Source organism: Poromitra crassiceps (assembly GCF_964638095.1).
Source record: "Poromitra crassiceps genome assembly, chromosome: 5".
NCBI lineage: Eukaryota > Metazoa > Chordata > Actinopteri > Beryciformes > Melamphaidae > Poromitra > Poromitra crassiceps.
The window spans coordinates 39013633-39036961 of NC_139642.1; the positions used below are offsets into that span (position 1 = coordinate 39013633).

Sequence of the window (23329 nt, forward strand, 5' to 3'; positions counted from 1 at the left end):
ATCATCACGTGTGTCTGTCACTTGTGTGTGTGTGTGTGTGTGTGTGTGTGTGTGTGTGTGTGTGTGTGTGTATGTGTGCATCACTCATGATGTCACAATGCCTCTGACATTACTGATAATGTCACAATTTATGATCTCACTGATGGCATCATCACTGTGAATTTATGATATCACTGATGATGTCATCAGTGGGACATACAGAGCCCCAGCTCCCATTTATATACTGATGATGATGATGATGATTATGATGATGATGATACATGTAGAAATCCAACGTTGTTGTCCCTCGTACCGGGCTATTCATGTTCTTAAATATTGCGTAGTTTCCAATACCGAGTTTTCGTCATGCCAGAGCCTGTAATTTCTGTTATTCCAGATGTAGACCCGTAGTAGACCTGATAAATGTTGGACCCAGCTCGGACCCGGAGTCACTTCTTTCATTGTGATTGCTACATGTATGATAAAGTAGGGCCTTTACGAATATAGACGGCAGGGAAAATCCAGAGTGTTTGTCTGGGACTGTGATATGAGTGGAACGAGATTTATAGTTGAATTCTGAGTGAGGCTACATTTTGATGAGGGAAAAACTGGCATGGCCATTTTCAAAGGGGTCCCTTGACCTCTCACCTCAAGATATCTGAATGAAAGTCAGACCAACGTTTCGACACGACAGCGTCTTCATCAGGTTTTGACTCAGCTTCTTCATCAGAGTCAAAAGACCCTGTCGCGTCGAAACGTTGGTCTGCACCTATAGTGAATTAAATGTATTCCAGTGAATCGAGTGCCCTGGTCCTTCTTGGGTTTACCCATTTATTTCTGTTGTGAGCTACAGTATCATGACCTCTAGGACAGGGGTTCCCAAACTTAAGTATGCCACGACCCACTTTGAAATCTGAGAATCTTCCGGGACCAACCCAGCCCTTTAATCACAACTCTGATCAACACACGGGACTAAGAGGATGTATTTCCCGAGGTGTTTTTATATTATATATTTTTTGAACTTGGCCATACAGGAAATTAATAATCCATCCATGCACATACAAAAACAAAATACCCAAAAGCAGATTGCCAACATTTTCTCCCCCCGTACTCATCAGAAGTATTTGCATGCATAACACATTTGTTAAGATAAAATGTGATGAGCAACAACAGAAGAAATCAATCCACAAGCTATAATGCTAGGCTGTGAAAAATGCTAAAGGGTAGCTAAAGGAAGATCAATTGAGCTGAGAGGTCAAGGAACCCAGTTGAAATAGTTTTTGCTTATGCTTGGTACCAATGGATGCCTTAGGTCTTCTAGTTTCTTCTGATAACCTGATCTCCACTGTAGCTCTAAAAATGACTTGATTGCCCGCGGAAATCGGGAGTGGGCGGCCCACAGTTTGGGAATCACTGCTCTAGGATAATCACAGCCTCAGGAAACTTTACAACCACAAACTAGAGACCTAGGGCATTCAGGCCATGTATGGCTTTCCTAGATATTAGGGTTGTCAAAAGTATCGATAGTATTGATAAGTATCAATATGAAAAAATTGAATAATACTCATTTGCAACAGTATACACATAGGATTGTATGTTCATATTCCTCTTTCTCCTCATTCATTTAGCCTTAATAACATGTTTATCCTGTTTTACTCTTTTATGTTGCATCTTACTGCCTGTTAAGTATTTATGTTTAGCTTATTTTATTCATTGTTTTTATTTTTATCATGTGAAGCACTTTCGGCTACAATTTAGTATGAAAGGTGCTATAGAAATAATTACAAGTTTATCATTATTATTCGTAGTAGTAGCCTACTAGGCTAGTCAAATTATTTAGTACCTTTTAAAGCAAGTGACAAAGTGCTTCACAAGAGTAAAATAGTGAAATAAGGCCAGGGAAAAGGAATATGTAATAGGCTAGTAGCAGTGTCAATATGTAAGCAGCTATATCAATATATGGGAATGACTCGGTGTGAATCTGTATCTCCCAGTAGGATGAAGATGTGATGTGAGAAGCAGCCGGGGTGGGCTGGCTCACCTGAGCTGAGCCAGCTGTGCATGCAGACAGGCAGCATGCAGCACCTGGCTCGGGTTACAGGCAGCAGCGGAGAGAGCAGCCAGAGGAGAGGAGAGGAGAGGGGGCTGGACTAGCTGAGCCAAAATAACTCCACTCAGTCAGTATGCAGTATGACTACATGTCTGGAGCTGCCGCCACAAGAGAGAGACACACACTGATCAGCCCCACTTCAGGGGGGGAATAAGGCTCTGTCTCACTCTTGAGTTTTGAGCTGAAGAACAAAGGTCTCCTTCATAAGGTAAGGAGGGTTTGAGCTCGCCTCGTAGCCTCCGCAGCTCTCACTGCGTGGGATAATGTATCAAGTCAAGGATTAGCCGATTATTGCTGAGTGTGTTATGTTTTATTGATAAGGTTTGATTTCTGTTGCTTGAGTAGGTGTATTTTACTTTTCAGTCTGTCATCGCTCCAAAGTAGGCTAAGCATTTATTTTATTTTCTTGCGTCGATTTCTCTCTATGTTTCCTCGGTTCATTGTAAGAGGACTTGAATGCGAGGAGGAGCTTGTTCTCAAACTAATGAAAGTCAGATGTTGCCTGCTCTGCCTCAGTCCACACAGCCAGTAGGAAGGAAGGAGAGGGAGGAAGGCTTCAATGCTCCAGCCAGCTGCTGGACATGGATGTGCAGTAAAGTACCATTCACCAACAATGACCTCAAACTGTCAGTCACAGCCCTCTGTACTATATAGTCTGGTATAGCCCCGTTGCCCCTAACCATGAAAAATCACTGTAATACAGCACTGTGCAAAAGTCTTATAGGCACCCTATTTTTTTTATATTTTTTTATATACAATGTATCTTTGATGTTTATTTGTTTTCTGCATTAGTCAGTAGACTGCTCTTTATAGTAGGCTAAATGTCTTTGATATGGATGGAGAAACTTCATTTCATTATTTTTGAAGACATCTTTGCTTGATGTTTTATTTACAGGTGCCAGACTTTTGCACATTACTGTATATCCGACAGATATCAGATAAGGTCCTCTGATATTCCTCTGATCATTTTACTACAGCGTGTTCTATAGTGTAATATTATTATGACATTAGCTGCATGGTATTTCAGTGTTGCTGTGATATTTCTACAGTGTCCTTTTCCACGTAAAAAGGCAGTGGAAATAAATCAGGTCAGAAAACTCCAAATAGAAAAGGTGGACAAGCATAATGCACAAAACAAGAAGTGTTAGCACTGTAAATAGTGCTAACAAATCCAAGCACTTCAAAGCAATCAATTAACACAAATAAAGGCTATAGGCTGCTATATATATAAAGGCTGTATTCAGCTTACAGATGCAATGCATTTCAAGCTTGATGCTCTTCCTCAGGCAGCAAACGGTGTCCTTTAACAGTGTGTTGCAAAATTACTCATGACAATCAATCAATCATTTGTCATCAATAATTTCTCATGACTGGAAATTATGTGGGAAAAAAAATTTGTAGCTCGGTTGTTCAGTAGAGATCAGAGTGACCGCAAACCTTTGTCAAACAAGATGTGAATGGCATTTCTCTGAGCTGTGTGAACCAGGTCTTGCTTAAAAAACCAGCTGGGCAGCATTGTGCGATACACTTGTTACAACCTGTTATTAGATTTATTGTTTGTTCCATACAGTAAGTCTGTCACTGACAGCAGAACACCAGTGGCTGTGACTTTCCCCTGCACGCGCGCGCACGCAAACAGACACACACACCGGCCCCCTGCACTGCTCTCTCTGCACCTCAGCTGAGCGTGACGCAGTGTTTGGGCTTTAGGTGTAGCGTGTAACTCGTCAGGAATGCCACTTTGTCATGTTGTGTTGCACCGAGAGATTCCCGATTCACATGCTAGAGAACAGGGAAGGAGATAGCCGGCATAGTGTTAGAAGCCACACCCACAAATGAGTCTGCACTGCCACAAGCACACACAGGAGAGTCAACTGATTGGACCATGCTAAGGGTCAGGGATTGATCATAGTCATATGCTTTAGTTCAGATAGCTTCCTGCTGCAGCCTGGTCTGCAGATATCTGTTGTCCTGTAATCGAAGATCAGTGGAGCTGCATTGTGTAAGGCTGTATTCTTTGGCAATGATAGTGGTGAATGGAATGTGCTACAGGTGTGTGTGTGTGTGTGTGTGTGTGTGTGTGTGTGTGTGTGTGTGTGTGTGTGTGTGTGTGTGTGTGTGTGTGTGTGTGTGTGTGTGTGTGTGTGTGTGTGTGTGTGTGTGTGTGTGTGTGTGTGTGTGTGTGTGTGCCCGCTGATGTAGGTAGAAAGGTTAGGTATTTCAATGACTAACTAGGGAAGAGGTCTGGGTGTCAGTGTTATAAGTGGGTGGAGTGCATTGGGTAAAGATAGTCTGTGTCAGAGAGATAGTCGTGCTGTAAAGGTTTGGAGGCAGAAGACGACATGATTAGCCTGTGAGTAACTTGGGCTAGGCCATCTATTTCATCGTACTGTAAAATGATCACTCATTACTACAAAATCCACATCTGTGGAGTGGGCGTGGCTTCGGAGGTCTGGAGCCAGGCTAGCGACTATAGTTGCTACTGTGTGCTGCTTCCAGGCAGTATTATCAAATCAGACTTGATGCAATATTCTTTGGAGACACTTTCCTGGAAGCATTCCTTTTCCCGCAGTGCCAGCAGACGATGCAGAAGAAAATCCACAAAACGCCCGGTTAATAATTCTCTTCCCGAGAGTGCAGTGACACAGATTCCTGATATTTGACCCAATACTTACACAGAGCACCTCCTACCTGCATTTACTCAATACTTACACAGAGCACCTCCTACCTGCATTTACTCAATACTTACACAGAGCACCTCCTACCTGCATTTACTCAATACTTACACAGAGCACCTCCTACCTGCATTTACACAGAGCACCTCCTACCTGCATTTACTCAATACTTACACAGAGCACCTCCTACCTGCATTTACACAGAGCACCTCCTACCTGCATTTACTCAATACTTACACAGAGCACCTCCTACCTGCATTTACTCAATACTTACACAGAGCACCTCCTACCTGCATTTACTCAATACTTACACAGAGCACCTCCTACCTGCATTTACACAGAGCACCTCCTACCTGCATTTACTCAATACTTACACAGAGCACCTCCTACCTGCATTTACACAGAGCACCTCCTACCTGCATTTACTCAATACTTACACAGAGCACCTCCTACCTGCATTTACACAGAGCACCTCCTACCTGCATTTACTCAATACTTACACAGAGCACCTCCTACCTGCATTTACACAGAGCACCTCCTACCTGCATTTACTCAATACTTACACAGAGCACCTCCTACCTGCATTTACACAGAGCACCTCCTACCTGCATTTACTCAATACTTACACAGAGCACCTCCTACCTGCATTTACACAGAGCACCTCCTACCTGCATTTACTCAATACTTACACAGAGCACCTCCTACCTGCATTTACACAGAGCACCTCCTACCTGCATTTACTCAATACACAGAGCACCTCCTACCTGCATTTACACAGAGCACCTCCTACCTGCATTTACTCAATACTTACACAGAGCACCTCCTACCTGCATTTACACAGAGCACCTCCTACCTGCATTTACTCAATACTTACACAGAGCACCTCCTACCTGCATTTACTCAATACTTACACAGAGCACCTCCTACCTGCATTTACTCAATACTTACACAGAGCACCTCCTACCTGCATTTACTCAATACTTACACAGAGCACCTCCTACCTGCATTTACTCAATACTTACACAGAGCACCTCCTACCTGCATTTACTCAATTCACTTTGACCTTCATCTCTGCAAGAATCCTGGCATCCATCACATGAGATAGTGGTGGGCCAATGTAAAGAGTCCGTTAGATATTTACTCACTTTGGCAATGAATGGACTGTGGCATGATTGAATGCTCTGCTGGCAATCTAGAGCACTGAATCCACATCAAGCTGAGCACCAGCAAATAAAGAAGCTTCAATTGCTCAATTGCCCTTTAAGTTTTTTTGCCCACATTGTGCCTGTATGGACGCTTGACCAAGCTGGAGGTAACACAGGGATTTGAACCTGTGACCCTCATGTTAGTGGGCAGGGAATGTACCGCTGCACAACCCGGATGCCCCTGAATTGCGTTTTGATAGCAGGACCCATGCTTTTCACTGCTTTCCCTCTAAAGCCAGCTGTGTCAATGTGCAGCAGGAGTTTTATGGGTTTTCACCTGTGGGACATCTTTTAGTTGTTGGTTGTCTGTGTGATTCAGTACAGCCAGAGAGATGACTCAGGTTCCACAACAAAGAGAGAACATGGCATAGAGGACTGTTCACTTGTATCTTTTTATCATTCAGTCTCAGCCAAGTTCCTGCCTGAGTGAATAGAGAGAGAGAGAGCGAGGCAGATCCTGAGCGAATCAGAGTGAATAGAGAGAGAGAGAGGCAGATCTGGAGAAAGGATATGAAGGAGGGGCAGATGATACTGAAACAGGAGAGGGAGGAAATGAATGGAGTCATGGCTAGGAAGGAGGAGGTCAGCAGAAACCACAGAATCAGTCAGATGTGTAATTGTCATCTGTCGGCGAAGAACATGAGAGGAGCGGGAGAAAGGGAGGGAGGAACTGCTTGTCATTGTGGACAGACACACCCTGCTATTCTGTCTGGCCTAATGATTATTCCCCTTAATCCTTAAACCTCCTTCTTCCCACACTCATCTCTCTGTTTCACTGACTGTCAGTTACACTGTTTCCAAGTTACAAAGTGTTTCAACAAAGTTTCCATTCTAAATAAAGGCGTACAAAATGGGTAGCTATTGTAGAACAAAGTCCTCCTTTATGTTTTTACCCTGCATCTTTCTGGTATTAGTATTTAGACAGTTCTTGAATGCTATATAGGTTGAACCAACGTAGTAAACTGGAACGTAAACACTTGTCTCTGAAATGACTAGTTTACCAGACTATTCAAGGAACTGAAATGAGAGCAGTCGTGTATTTTACCCAGCAACTGCTCTTGAAGATGCAGTCCACTTTAAGTTTGATGGTTTAAATTGGGTGGTTTTCAGATGATTCTAATTGGCTTTATTTATGTTGTGTTTATACAGTATGTGTAACAGTTACACTCCAATTGATACCTAATGACAACTGGCTGTACATTCACTACATTGGCTGTTCAAAGGAATTTTCACTAATATCAATATCAGCAACTTGCACAGTTTTGACACTATCACATTCACAAAATCTGTCCCAAGACAAGACATATAAACACCTGGCAAAGTACTCAAAACGGCTTCTGTGGTAGTTCCTGATACAACAGGGGTTTCCAGGACTACATTTTGCCATGATGACACACACACACACGCACGCACGCACACACACGCACGCACGCACACACACACGCACGCACGCACACACACACACACACACACACACCCACAAGGTGAGAACAATACAGTACCAGCATCGTAAGTAACCCTAACGTACTGTAGGTAATGAAATCATAAGTCCTCTGGCTTCAGTGGTGTTTTAACAGTGTACCTCACTGAGTTAATTAAGCCATATCACACGAGAGGGAGTCATCTTTTCACAGTCATGATGAGATACAGTAACAACAGCACTACCTCCAGTGTGCTATTGCTTTTATACAACAGTTGTAATAGCTATTCATCAGGTAATAATAGTATTTTTTAAAGTAACTAGGCATCTCACGCGCTACGTGCACTCGATTCCTAGGCTCCCCCACTGCGCGGCCTCGCCTGTCCTGCAGCTCGCATTCACAGCTTGGCTGCTGCTCGGCCTTGCCCGCAGCTCGGCTGCTTTGTGGCCTTGCCTGCCCTATTGGCGCGTGCACAATGTCTCCCTGATGATGTCATCAGTGGGACAGACAAATAGACAGACAGATATATACTGTATACTGTCCACCAACAAAAACAGTTCCCTCAGGATTGCACTACTACCAAGGGTTGCCAGACCAAAATAGGCTGAAATAACGTTCATAAACTATGGACGTCAGATCATTCCTCATCATTGAAAGAAGATTATATCATTTTTAAACAGTATGTTGCCGTAGAATTAGAAATCATACTCCTGCGAGGTGGGGGATGCAATTCTCGCCAGGGATGCAGAATTCGGCATAACAGCGGAACTAACTGTTGCAACAAGTTCCAATAGAGAACACACAGTAATAACACAGTAACTCCTGGAAGAACCAGTGAAGGGAAACAGTCATGCAAAAGAAGGCGAGAGTGCAAGCGGGAGGGAAGGGGCGGGGTCGATGAACTGCCGGGTAGAAGGAAGGGGAGAGTTTAGTGAGCGAGTGATCGACCTGACCTGTGACTCAGTCAGTGAGAGAGAGAGAGAGAGAGAGAGAGAGAGAGAGCATTCTTTTGTGTGTGTGCTGCTCTTGACAAACAGATAAGCTGAGCAGAAGCTGTCCCAGGCAGCGCTTGAATACCTCACAGGGAGGCGTGGTGTGTGGAATGTGAGACCTGGTGTGACTCTACCAAGCCTCTGCTACAGTACACAGTCTGGGATGCTTATTATCTGACGGTTATATTGTGTGTAGTGTGTGTGTGTGTGTGTGTGTGTATGTGTGTGTGTGTGTGTGTGTGTGTGTGTGTGTGTGTGTGTGTGTGTGTGTGTGTGTGTGTGTGTGTGTGTGTGTGTGTGTGTGTGTGTGAGTGAGAATCGGAGGGAGGGGAAAGGCCGGAATGTTGACCTTAGACATAATACATATTTTCCTGTGTAACCTGACTAATATTAGACTAGTGTTAGGGGCCAATCCAGGCGCTAAGTGGGATAAGTACGCTACTGTCAGATATTGTAGGCTGAGGTCGGTCTCCATGAAATGAACTGCCAGTAGGCTGGAAAACACAGTATCTTGAACCGTGACCTCATGCTCTACCAGTAGGCATAAATATGAATTCCAAGTCCGACCAATAAAACCATCAGAGATTTTTGAACTGTCCCGCCCCTCCCGCCAAGTAAAACCACCTTTCTCTTCCTGACTGATATTCCATTGGTTTATATTTTTGAATGGCTGAGGTGAAAATGGGCACATCAACAAGTAATTTACAACATTTCATCACAAAGAGAAACTCCTGTAATGCACTGAACATGACAAACTGATGATTTTGTGCATGAATGACATCACTGGTCCACAACTGAACTCAAATCAACTCTCATTAACTGCCAAACTAAATGAATGACTAAAAAACTGTTTCCAGATATGTGTGAGATCATGTGCAAAATAAATCAGCATGGTTTTTCAGTGAAGTTCTCCCTTAAGTAGCAGATCTACCCAAAGGAACTTGACACAAATGTTGAGTGGTGCATATGGTTGAGTCATCAGTGACACTTGATAGATTCTCTGTTTCCACTGTCTTTACATCTGTCTGTCTGTCTGTCTGCCTGCCTGCCTGCCTGTCTGTCTGTCTGTCTGTCTGCCTGCTTGCCTGCCTGTTTGTCTGTCTGCCTGTCTGTCTGTCTGTCTGTCTGTCTGTCTGTCTGTCTGTCTGTCTGTCTGTCTGTCTGTCTGGTGTTTTATTAATTAGACACAGGCATGATTGCAGTAAATCAGGGACAGATGAGAGAACTGAGCCCCAAAATGCAATTTAAATAACCTTTCTTAGGTTTTAGACCACCAGAAATCAAACTAGAAATGGCTAATTGTGAAGAATTATAGCACATTTATTATGTTAATAGATGCAGTCAATGTCATTTTAACTCATTATTAGACATACAGAGCATTTTCTGCCTTTATACATTATTATACATATTTATATACATATACATATACGTTATACTTACAGGGGCAGCTGTAGCTAAGGAGGTAGAGTGGATCGTCCACTAATCTCTTTGGATGAAAGAGCTCGTGGTTCGATCCCGCGGGGTGCATTCATCCTTATCCTTCTATCCTTTTATCCTTATTCTGGATAAAAGCACTATATAAATGCAGGCCATTTACCATTTGAGTAGCTCTGCTCCCAGGCTGGACTAACCCACTTGTTGGCATACCCAGCTGTCTGGAATATCATTATAACCTGTCATCCAGTAGACTCGCAGTGTGCACCTGTCTCTCTGCGTGTCTGAAGCTGGCTTTCAGAGAGACCAGTCATCTCTGATGCTAAGCTGGAACACCTGGCTTCAGAGATACTGGGGCATGAATCAGCAGGAAGGCCAGACAGCTGTTCCCAGCTTGCCAGGGTGTCGAGTCGAGGTGGGCCACCACAACACGCTGAGATATCAGATCGCAGGCAAATCATAATGTATTTAATAATGTATGTTGCTGAGGTATGAGGTATGGCTTGTTTAGACATGAAGGGCGTTATGAAACCACAGAAGGTTGCTGCCTCACACGAGAGCCTGAGGGGAGCCAGCAGAGGCAGAGGGAGGGAACAGGGTGAGAGACTCCTGAGGGGAGCCAGCAGAGGCAGAGGGAGGGAGCAGGGTGAGAGACTCCTGAGGGGAGCCAGCAGAGGCAGAGGGAGGGAGCAGGGTGAGAGACTCCTGAGGGGAGCCAGCAGAGGTGGAGGGAGGGAGCAGGGTGAGAGACTCCTGAGGGGAGCCAGCAGAGGGGGAGGGAGGGAGCAGGGGGAGAGACTCCTGAGGGGAGCCAGCAGAGGCGGAGGGAGGCAGCAGGGTGAGAGACTCCTGAGGGGAGCCAGCAGAGGTGGAGGGAGGGAGCAGGGTGAGAGACTCCTGAGGGGAGCCAGCAGAGGCAGAGGGAGGGAGCAGGGTGAGAGACTCCCCGTTCACACCAGCTCCTCATGTGATCATATAAAAGTTTGAGCAAAGGGCTGAGTTGAATGGAATGGGAAGTACTCAGAGGGCTGATGGCCGGGCTTGTTCATGCGAATCTTTGAGCTCCCATGTTTTACGAGGAGACTAGCATGTTGAGTCCTGTGAAAGTCCCTGAGGTGCTAAATGCAAATTCACCATTTGATTTGATTTTATTAGACAGTATGCAATACATAAGACAAAATGCTGCAGTGTCAGGGATAAAACGAAAAAGTCCAGCACTTATTTCCATCGTTGTCCCTGTTGTGTCGAGTGTCCCCTGTGGAGACAGGCATCTGGTAAAGTGCAATGCAAGTGATGAATACAACATTAATTCATTCATTCAGTTTGAAATGAACTTGGTCTGGGACTTTTGCCCTAATAGTTTTGGTGTGTTTTTCTGATTTGTGTTCTTTTTCAGGTGCCGGACGCTGCAACGTCACAGCCATGAGCTCTCAGACGGGCTTTGGCAGCAGCATGCTGTGTGAGTGTGCAAAGTGTTTCATCACATCCTTGCACATAGGGGGTCTATTCCATACTGATAGTCTGTGGTACTTGTTGTTTATATGATATCCAGTCCAGAGCATGAATGATGACCTGAACGCCTCCCTGGCTACAGCAGATGAGTTATCCAGAGAGTTCAGCTCCCTGCTGCAGGAGGCCTCCTCCAGCAGCAATGCACAGTCTGGCTCTCAGGTAGACATACACATCTGTCTGTTTGTATCAGTGATATACTACTATAGTGTGTATGTGTCTGTGTGTACAACATGTGTGTGCATTTCCTGTTCTGTCCTATCCTGACCTGTGTTCCAGAGTTGTGGACATGTTAATGGGAGTTCTAATGTGAATGTCACCCAGCTCTAAGGATCAGAATCAGAATTGAATTGGAGTGACAGGAAACAGAATTAAATTCCATGAAACTCAGAGTGTGTCTTCTTGCTAAACATTATAAATCAAGACAGTTCAACAAATCAAATACATTCATTCATCATAATGCATTGATTATGATGACATGTTAAGCATGAAATAACACATGCAACGTACCTTTAACATTTTATTATTCAGTATTGATAATACTGATGTGTAATCTCAGATATGTGGTAAGAGAATTTCACTTAATTGAATTTCCTGTTTGTTTGTTTGATTGTTTGTTTGTTTTCAATTTCTGATTGCAATTCCTCAGTTGAATGGGATGAGTTAATTCCTGAACTGTCCCCCTGTGTTCTCCCTGCAGACCGGCTCTCTGATCTCCAGAGAGAGGCCTCAGTCCAGCATGTCCAGCAGCTCCTCCCTCCCTCCCAGGGATTCAGGTGGCAGCAGTGACAGCCCCAGCTCCATGCCTTACTCCCCGACCTCCACAGCCTCTCATTGCATGGACTCCATCACCTCCAGCAGCACTAAAATAAAACTGTACTCCCCTGTCTTCTCCCCCAACCCGCTCACATCCCCCCAGGCCCGCAGGGACGGACACTCTCCGCTCCCCCACCTCGGAGCCGACCCTTACTCGTACGGTCAGATAAGCCCCAACCAGTCACCTCGTACCCGGAGGCGTGACTCCCCCTCTCGTTACCAGAGGTGCGACTCCCCCTCTCATTCCCAGAGGTGCGACTCCCCCTCTCGTTCCCAGAGGTGCGACTCCCCCTCTCGTTACAACAGGAGCCCGCGAGGGTCAGTCGGTTACATGGAGCGGTGCCCCTCCCCAAGCCCCACGGCTGCTTCTTTTGAGCAGTCGCCGTGGGCCGCTCCGCCGCACCCCTCCTCCAACCTGCTGAGCCCTTACGACAGCAGCCTGATGGTGGGCCGCAGGTCCCCGCGGCCGGAGAGAAGAAGCCCCTCCCCCCGGCCTTTTAATCATCACATGTCCAGCACACTGCCGCGGAACTTTGGCGGGTTCATGCAAGCTGGTGAGTGGCTTTAGTGAGCCTGTGTTTTACTGTCCCTCCAGCGTCTGCCTGATCTAAATGCTTTTTCACTCTTTCCACAATAAAAAATCTGGGGTAAACACGGTGGACTAGATCGGGGTTTTGCAGAAGAAAACTGCGGAAGTGATCGTGAAAGCTGTAGTTCCTCGAATGGCCACTTGAGGCTGGACCCAAAAGGGAGTCGTTCCCGGGAGGGGGGGGCAGGGTAAAATAGACGATAGAAAAGACTATCTTTTGGAGGTGATTGACAGGTCGCCTGTCCAGTGATCATGCAGCTTGCGATCACGGACCGATAGCAGGCGGCCAGGTATTACCAGGAATTACAGATAGGAAATTTGAGTATCATTCAGAGCTCTTCTTTGTCCGAGTTGACATAAAAAATGCCGACTTGTATCGTTAATGGTAATCACAGAATTATTATAAAGGCATTTGTTGATGTTTTAACAAAATTTGATGTCTTCATTATGTAATGTTAACGTTAATATGTGTTTGTGTCATCTATTATTCGCTCTGATTAGAGCACTGTGAAATTCAGCATTCAGCATGTTCGGTTAGCATTGTTAGCTAGTAGGTAGCTACAATGCTAAGTGAACACACTTGCTATAGCAACCTATAGCCTGTTTTTAGGGTCACCCCCCCACCTATTGCTATTGAGTCTTAAAATCTTGGAGTAAGATAATTTAATTGATCTCATTTATCTTCATTTGCCTCCAGTGCACATTAGCTCTTCAAGAATTGTCTGTTACAGAGTTTCACTTTTCCTGAAGTAGCTGCCAACCTACACGACTTTCATTATTCTGGGTTTCACTGGAGTTTTAGTCGTGTTTTTCCATCGTTACACAAATAGAATTCTGGAGGTTAGGGTTAGAGGTAGAGTTAGGGTTACAGAGGGAATTCTGTAGGGAAACACTGGCCTCTAACCTTAGGAGTGTTAAGACTTTATTGAATTACGGTATTTTGGGTCATTTGCAACCCAGTTTGTACTGCTCTTTCTATGATTCCTTCTAGAATTTCTTTCTAGGTTTTTTGTCACTCTCTCTCTCTCTCTCTTTCTCTCAGATGAGGGCATGCAGCGGCAAAAGAGCCCAGGCAAGTGGAACGAGACAGATCTGGACGCGTCCTATGAGAGGAAACCTCACCACACCTACGAAAGTGAGTCAGCACGACCGCTGCTCGTTTACATTCAGGCAGATGAAAGACGCCATTGTTAATTAAACTTTGACTTTGTGTGTGCCCAGTCGTAGTATTAGTACAGGGCAAACACTTTAAGCGCTCAAGACTTTGGCTGTCTGCCACCGGCGCCCAGTGTGTGTTCTCTGTTTTTTAACTTAGCACCTTCCTGTTGCAGAGACAGACTGGCTGAGGCCGTCACTGCCAAAAAGCAACTGGAGGGAATCCAACCTGGACGGTCCTCCTCCGGCCCCCAGTGCCAAAATGGTGTGTGTTGTTGATGGAGAGATAGATCAAATAAGTACTGTGAACATTTTGTTTGTATGACTTTGTCTTGGCTCAAATGTTCTTTCCCGCATCTATAAGTAATCCCATGTTCACAATGTTAACTAAAATTGCACACCATTCCTTCTTGAGTCCTTGAGAAACTGTAGATATGTGACCAAACAGGAAGCACCACTAGCCTGGCTTTGTTTTTCATAGATAAGAACAGCATGAAATAGCCAACATACTGTTAGTAGAGTATTTCTTAGAGAATATAGACGAAACAGGAAAAACTAAGTGATAAAAAAAATTATTTTTACAGCTTCAGATAGCATCAAAGTGCTCATGAAGGAGTGGTGCACATGCCTAGAAGCCTGGCATTAGGTTCCAATCTTAGGTCATCTGCAGGCACTCTTGCTCAAAAAGGGAAGAAAAACTTCAGCAAGTCCTGTGGTCGAAACCAGTCGGGTGTTCTTCTTAATGTGTATCCTAGATATACAATCACAATAGAGCCATATGAACTTCACTGTTCCTTCCTGTGTAAGAGTGTCTGCAGACTAGCTTAAAGCTGCAGTAGGCAGGTTTTAAACAACATCAATGGAATGTTAACCATAGCAACATATCAGAGTAGAACCCGAATGACCCTTGTTTGTGTGCTTTGATTGGCTAGTTATGTTCTAGCTAACCCTGATTGGTTGTTTTTTGTCAGACCGACTACCAAAATTACAATGAAATAATATTGCCTACTGCAGCTTCAAGAATGGATTTTAAGTCTAATTTCTTTATTAAGGGATGAACACACAGAGAGTGATTTGTTTTATGACATAAAACTGTTACCCTTTTTCCTGTTCAGGCTTAGGTGTGAGAATAGCAATCTTTCTTTTTCATTGATTTACTGAGCTCATCCCGTTTGACTGTTTGTCTCCGCCTCTCCAGGATCCTCGCTCTCGACCTCTGCAGCCTTCCCATGGATCTCTCCCCCGTAACGCCCGTATATCAGTTCCTCCAGACCTTACGGCCCCAGCCCACTCCCCCTACCACCCTCAGCCCATCGTCTCCCGTATTTCCATCCCGCCCGCTTCCGCCCAGACCCGCCAGCGCAAGCCCATCCCTCTGTCTGTCATCATGCGTCTGCAGAACCCCCACTGGGCCGCAGGGCCGGTCCCCCACCCCAGAGTCCTGGGAGGAGATGGAGACATGCTACCTTACCTGCCGGCCTCATCGCTGCACAGAGAGTTCCTCCCCCAGCCGCTGCTCCAGCCACAGCCCCCCCCACCTGAACTGAGGCAGCCGCCCATATACAGCGAAGGTATGGAAACACATCAGCGGTGGTGGAACGAGTACTAGAGTTTCCTACTCAAGATTAAGTAGAAGTGAAAGTACTGGTGTAAAAATCTGCTGAAGTAAAAGTAAAAAGTACCTCCTTTAAAATCAGACTCGAGTAAAAGTTACCGAGTTACTTTTTAGAAAATAGAATGTTGTCAGATGTGATCATTCTAAAAGGACAAGAGGGCAGAGTTCTGCCTGGATTATTTTAATTCAAAAATTATTAAATAAAGTGTAGAAAGTAAAGCCAGATTACCCTCCTCTTCTTTGCTGACTGATCATTCACAGTGGATGGCTTTCAATTTGTCAGTTTATGTTGGTCCTGCATCTGTTGCTTATGGAGAGACACAAAATCTGCTCTCTGTATGGATGTGATACTTCACTAAAATACTTAAAAAGTACATGAGTACAAGTACACAAAGAAAGCTACTCAATCACTGTAATGAGAGTGAATGATGAGTTGCACATCACACATCTGCCCACACACTCTGTTGCGCTTTCCTGCTATAGATTAATCACAAGATCTTTGTTCAACTAATTTTGTGGCATCTCTGTGGTTTGGTCTCCGTCTCTGCAGTGCTGAAAGCGGGGGACGTAGATGCAGAGTTGGAGCGGCTGGACCTTATTCATCATCACATGCCTGTGATTTCTGAGACTCACAGCCTGTCAGAGGGGGGTATGGAGGCAGCTCCCGCCCCCCGGCCCCTCAGCCCCACCAGGCTGCAGCCGGTCGTGGCCCCTGAGGCCCAGAACCAGGAGATCCCGGACCTGGAGGAACTGCTCCGTTTTCGTGCGGAAATCCCCCGAGCCCTGAAGAGACGGGGCTCCGTGGATCTGTCCCAGCCGCTGAAGAAGGTCTCCCACTACCAGCCCAACCAGTACAAGCATCTCATCAACAAGCTTTTCCGCAGGAAGGGCCTCCGGCAGAAGGGGGAGCAAGGGAGTGAGACCAGCAGCTCCTCAGAGGAGGACACCCCCGCCATGCCTCCTTCACACTTCCCTCTGCCGCAGACATCCACACCGCTCCCCCCTGACCACAGAGTAAGAAATGAGCTTGAAGTTCATGTGGAAAAATATAAAAAAATATATGCAATGCAATAACTTACTAAATTTAATAAAACACCCTCTAAATAGGCTGAAATGATAATAAAACCCATTAATATAATATATTGCTGGAGTAGTATTACAGTATTACATTAATTAATTACATCATCTTGAAGTTATTGTCAGTTGCTGCAAAGCTGTTACTGTTATATTACAGTCTTTTAAATCCATTTAGCGTAAGAAGTTCCCAAAAAAGTTTGCTGTGCGTTGTGTCTGTCTGGTTAGAACTACCACTCCATCCTGCGGCGGGCCAGTCGTGAGCACAGAGGCACTGGGAGGCGAGCCAGACTCAGTCCGCTGGTCCTGCTGCTGGACGGCTCGCTGGTCGGAGAGCTGGAGACGGTGCAGAGGGCCATGCAGGAGGTGTGTGTGCGTGTGTGTGTGTGTGTGTGCGTGTGTGTGTGTGTGTGTGTGTGTGTGTGTGTGTGTGTGTGTGTGTGTGTGTGTGTGTGTGTGTGTGTGTGTGTGTGAAAGAGTGCAAGTATCTTCTACTTCTACTACTGCTAAATTACTAGTAGTACTACTGCCAATACTACTACCACTAATACTACATCTACGAATAATATATAATACATTTGCCTGTATTGCACTGCACTCAACATAAACCAATTCTTAATCAACCTGAAGCATACATTCACACCAGAAACTGCAATCATGTCAGAAGTAGAAAGTAGTAAAATTAAAATTTGCACAACATCCAAGATGTAAAATACTATACTGTATCAGTATGTCACACATAACATAACTGTACTTTCAGATCCCCTGTAACATAATGTAAGTGTCATCATGACCCTGACAGCTGTCTTTACCTCCCCTCAATAAGTTAGAGGGGAAAACTACACTAACTAACTGAAACAGTCAACTGTGGCACAAATGTGCAGCCTCCAGTTCTGGATGAACGTTTGCTGAGTATGCATTCCCATTTTAAGCAAGCCCCTGCTTGACGCTCAGAAAAAACATCTGCACCTGGAAGTTTCTCAGTGCAGCAGCTTCTGCTGTTGGCCACCATAACTCCAGTGTAGCAGCTGGAGGTGAAGTGCCTGCTGAAGGATACCTCGAGCTGTTGAAGTTGAGGAGCTCTAGCCCAAACTCCTTATTGAAAAAAAAATACACCATAAAACACTGTCACAGCTGTTGGCAATGTATTGTGCATTTCTGGGCCCATTTTGTGGGCCGTATATTTCTCATTTTAGTCCCACAGATAACTGGTCAAATGTAGACAATGTGACGCCACATTGAGATATTTTCAGCAGCTACAATGAAGTTTGATAACACAAGATTTTTCAGCAATCTTTAATATCAGCGGTAAACATCAGGTTTCGGTGTCAGTCCCTCAAAATCAAAGAGTGAGGGATTATTTCTAGAGCCGCCATTTTGCACCAAGAGACATTCAACAATCAAATGGAGAAATCCTTCAGAGAAAAGGAGAGAGACCAATTTCTCTTCCAACAGTAGTCTCAATAGACCAGAATGCAATGCAGCCGCAAGACCAGTATTTTGAGTAAGGGGTGCGAGTAATATCTTTTTTAATGGAAAAACTGCTCTATATAATCACTATTGCTGTTGCTTTTCACCTACATGTATAATCCACTCTGCATTCAACAAGTTCAGGCCTATTCTATCCCCGAAAGGCATTCTGGGAAATGACTAACTGAATTAGGCAGGTTTGAGACACTTCATCACTTCATCCCAACACTTCATTCCAAATTAACTCCTGGAAGATCACACATGGATGATGTCTAACACCGTGAGGGTATATGAGAGGGGATTTTTTCCCTTAAAGTGATTACAGAGGAGCTGATAAATTAACTCTGTGTAATGTGTGTTTTCTGCAGATGAGTGACCCCAGCCGACCAAATGACGAGGGCATCACTGCCCTTCACAATGCCATCTGTGGGGGCCACTACAATGTGGTGGACTTCCTTGTTCGCATTGGAGCCAATGTCAGTGCGCCGGACAGCCACGGCTGGTAAATACCTCTTTATACTTTTCCACCTATCCCAATTTAAACCTAGGCTTTGTGTAGATTAGTGGGTATATGGTGGCACTAACACAACAAAGTTAGGGTTTGATTCCCATTGGGAATGCTAGTTAGGAATTAGTTAGGAATTAGGAATGCTAGTGCTAATGCTTTTTATTTGTGAAGCACCTTGTAACGTTGGTTTAAAATTAAGTAAAATAAAGTAAACTACTAAATGTGTTTAATCCCGGCTGGTCCTTGGCCCTACAGGACTCCACTGCACTGCGCAGCCTCTTGTAACGACCGTCCGCTGTGTGAGTTTTTGGTGAGGAATGGAGCTGCTGTCATGGCGAGAACGGAGAGTGACGGAGCCACCGCCGCCCAGAAATGTGATCCTTACGCTGTGGGGTTTGAGGAGTGTGAGAGCTTCCTGAGGGGTGAGGACATAATAGTCTCCACTGATTCTAAATATATAGCTGAATCGCTTGTTTACATGGCTCCTTTTTGACCAAGTAAATCTATTTTTATGAGCATGAAATGAATGGCGGATGAAATCCCTTGGTGCAGACAGCATCAACAAGTCATCTCTAACACACACAAGATGCATCACTCTGCTTTTAGAAGAAGAAGAAGAAGAACTGGACGGACAAACTTTTTTTTTTTTCTTTATTTGTCACGAACACACCCAACACACGCATGCGGCCAGCCACACACACACCCATGCTGACGGTGGCCGGTGAAACACAGTCTCTGCATTTATCCCATCCAGGCTTGTCCTTCCTCCGGGGGGCAGGCCAGGAGCAGTGGCAGGAGCAGGAGCAAAGGTGCTCACGCCATTAGGGCCAAAACATCAGTGGAATGATTTGCAGAACAGAACACACGTACTGGGGTGGGGGGGGGGGGGGGGGGGGGGGGTATATTTTTAGGACCAGAGTGAGACCTCTTGTCAGGATCTATACAGCTTTGATTTTGGCTGCAGCTCTCTGCTTCTAAACATCTTTTTAAATACCTTTTTGAATACTTTTTGAATATTATATCAAAAAATTATATTCATTCAACTTCATTCAACCACATGACAGAACATGGTAAACGTCTATGTACAGTAACCACTGAAAAACAAGTATAATGCTGTCATTATTATTTTTTAATTGTGGTGGAAACTGGGACAATTTTGGTAGTGAGTGTTGAAAACCAGGACCTTTCAGTCTCCCGAGAGATATCTGTCGGGACTTGGGAAGGCCATCCTGAAATTGGGACTGTCCCGGTCAAACCGGGACGTCTGGTCACCCTAGTGTAACCCTAGCTGATGGACATGCTTCAGCTGTTGCACGGCTCAAGCCTGTGATGTACACTTATTTGCTTCTCCCTGTGCGTGGCGTCAGGTGTGGAGGAGGCCATGGGGGCAGAGAACAGCGGGGTGCTGTACGCTCTGTGGAACTATCCGGCCCAGGCTGCAGACGAGCTGAGCTTCAAAGAAGGAGACATGGTCACCATCCTGCAAAAGCTCGAGGGAGCAGACTGGTGGTGGGCCTCGCTCTGCGGCCGGGAGGGCTTCGTCCCCAACAACTACTTTGGGGTAAGACCCTGATTTAAGACCTAACATTAGTTAGATTTCTCACTAGCTCCACTTAGTGGCGTCCATGTGCCTAGTTCAGTTCAAGGAAAAGGAATCATGGTTCCTCTTCCTTGAACTGAACTAGGCAAACGGACACCGCTAGGCTCCAGTAGTGATCATGTAACTAGCGTTACAATACCTAACAATCGTTTTATTATTGTGTTTCCACATTGCAGTCCATAATCCATTAGAAACAGGAATGTTTATGTTTCTGTTGTTTTTCTTTCAGCTTTTCCCGAAGGTTCGCCCGAAATCTCTCTGCTAAATGGACTCAATAATCAAGACAGTTCACACTGGAGCAGAAGGCTCTGGGCTTTATAGGTCACTGTTTCAAAGGCATCACATAAAATTAATGTGCCTGCAAACTCAGAGAAAAGGCTGGGAATGAGAAAAGTTTTGAATCCGTCAGTCAAGAAAGTTCAAGGAGACAGTTCTCAGTATTCATTTTTTTTTGGCCTCACTCACAAGGGACAGATGTATTGAGAAGGTGTCACGGATTGGAAGATTGACTATTTCAGGGCGGCTGTGGCTCAGGAGGTAGAGCGGGTCGTCCACTAATCAGAAGGTCGATGGTTTCGATCCCCTGCTCCTCCAGTCCGCATGTTGAAGTGTCCTTGGTCAAGATACTGAATCCCAAATTGCTCCCGATGGTTGTGGCAGCTTGCTGCCATCGGTGTGTGAATGTGTGTGAATGTAGGCATTGTTGTAAAGCGCTTTGAGTGGTTGGTAGTTTATTGGCTCAGCTGTAAGATATTTCTTGCTGGATCTCTCTACTGTGCTAAAACTCTCTATAGTGATCTTACCTGTCATTTCACCCAGTTGTGTTTCAGCTTGATATTTCTGCCTGGTTAATAATCTTATCCGCAAAAATGATCATGATTGCTTAATTTAGAAAGTTGTCAGCTACATTGAAGAAGCTCCCCAAACTCTTAAAGAAAAAAAGTTGGTTCTGACCACACATAGAAATGTCACTGTTTTATAATATTTCTGTTAGATCTGAAAGCCTCTATACTGTACATATCACTGCCCCCCCCCAAATGGTTTCTCAGAGTTAGTGTTATTTCTTACCAAAAGAACAATCGTGTGCCTTAAGCAGGGCAAGAAAGTAACTTTGTCTAACCACAGTGCTGATGGATTCCAAAATCAGCAGCCATAGTTGCTATTTTACCAGCCAAATACCATTCTTTAGAAAATCCAGATGGTGAATGCTGTCTTGCCAATGTGCCTGCTAAACTAGAACAAACAGACAAAGCTCAAAGTTAGCAGCATCTGGCCGGGTTCCACCCTGGCTTTAACCCTGACCCACAGTTAAATATTTTGATGTTGTCTATTTTAAGGAATTCTGTTGAGAAAAGGGATTTTTTTAAATCCATGATAGTGTACACAGATCCTTTTGTGGATGTACAATATGTGTTTTCACAGTGGGGGAATGAGTGTTTTATAATGAAATTGTTTCCATAATTAGTGCAACTATTTGGAAGTTAGGGACTGCATGTGCACGTGACCCTTGACCCCCCAGGGGGGTAAGTCGGGACCAAACAGTTAACTGTGTAAAGAAATAAAATATGCCACATTTGTAGTCTGTAGTTTGGTCTGTTGTTTGAAATGATATGGCATAATGATTATTTTACTTTAGGGTGTGAAATGTCCCATACTACCAGTAGATGACAGTGCATCATCAAGTATGAATTCAACACCAGCATAAAAATCACAATCAGCAATACTCCCAAACTGATATGAAATACTATTTACCAAGACTCTTTTGTTACACACCAATTATACTGTACATTATGCATTTTATTAAACTAGGCATCTCGCACGCTACGCGCGCTCCATGCCTGGCTCGGCCTTGCCTGCCCTATTGACACGTGCGGGTGTGTGTTTTTTCGCCAAATCACTAAATGTTATTGCATCAGTGATGTCACAATGCTTGTGTGTGTGTGTGTGTGTGTGTGTGTGTGCGTGCGCGCGCACGTGTGTGTGTGTGTGTGTGTGTGTGCGTGCGTGCGCCCTTATGACATTACTTTTGACATCAGTGAGTAGTAAAAAACTACACACTATTCATATTTTTGAAGCCTTTTGATCTGCAGACTATCTCTTCCCTGCTGGTGTTGAGAAAACACCAATGGTTCAGCACAGTCCCAGGGGAAGATTAGTGTCAACATGATCTGAGAAGGAGCGCTGCACTCCTGCCAGTGTTCTTCAGTGTTTCATGGAGATACAACGATGATGACATACACACACCAACACACTCACACACGCCATGGTGAGTAACTGTCGTGAGATAATACACAGTGTTTCACATTTTCTGATGAATAATTCAGGTGATTTAAGTGGCTGGCCTGTGGTAGCATACATAATGCCCTGCTGAAACACATCGCCTCTACCTAGAGGGCCATGAGGAACAAAAGGAATGTACAATGCAAAAATGTCCATCTTAAGTCAGTTTAGTGCCACATCACATTATTGAATTAACGGGGGTGAGTTAATCCACTTGTTTTTGTTGCAGTTACACCTGTTTCAGGAGTTTTCTGGAGGCAAACGTCAACAAGATTATGACAGATCACTTGATTAAAGAAAAGTCCATTTACACTGGTGGGGAAAAAGTGAGATTAAATGTAGATGCCATATTTTTTCACGTGTTTCAGGTACAATAAGCTTAAGAATAAGATTGAGAAGGTTTACAATAAGACGTAATGCTAGAAGAAATGATAGTTGAATATTTTTGCAGTATATGTTAATGTGTGTTCGCTCGTGTTCGGATGGATGGAGGTCTACGTGCCTCGGCTAGCAGATTTGTTAAATGAATCAGGAACGTGAATCTACCAGTCAGATACGTGCTCGCTTGCGCCCACAACAGCACATTTGCATGCGGCCGTGCGCCCACCAACATCCAGACGCACTGTACCTACTGTATGCCTCTCCCTGCCTGGCTGCTGCCCTTTGTCAACGCTGCATTGTATCTGCAGCAGTAAGCAGTAGCATTCAAGAGTTTGCTGCTGAATAGTAATTCTGCTCCAGCAAAACTCATTAGATGCCTCATTGAAACCCCATTATTACCAAGATGGAGCGACATGAGCTGTTATTGACGTGGGCTGTGGTTACCCGCCCGTCTGCACTGTGGCTGCACGCTTTTATTTTTATCTCGTCCCACTCCATTCTCATGCTCCGCACCAT

The 23329-nt window shown here is 44.7% G+C and overlaps 1 protein-coding gene across 1 annotated transcript; it reads left to right on the forward strand.

Annotated features, from left to right (window-relative positions):
* The first annotated feature begins 2187 nt into the window (after positions 1 to 2187).
* ppp1r13l (protein phosphatase 1, regulatory subunit 13 like) lies at positions 2188 to 21809 on the forward strand. The gene is made up of 13 exons (XM_083636380.1): positions 2188 to 2297; positions 11213 to 11275; positions 11369 to 11487; positions 12026 to 12695; positions 13773 to 13865; positions 14062 to 14150; positions 15084 to 15456; positions 16051 to 16514; positions 16803 to 16940; positions 18413 to 18546; positions 18808 to 18974; positions 19920 to 20113; positions 20382 to 21809. Exons 2-13 carry the CDS (start codon positions 11239 to 11241, stop codon positions 20415 to 20417), a joined length of 2514 nt encoding a protein of 837 aa, XP_083492506.1. The 5' UTR covers positions 2188 to 2297; positions 11213 to 11238; the 3' UTR covers positions 20418 to 21809.
* The last annotated feature ends 1520 nt before the right edge of the window (positions 21810 to 23329 follow it).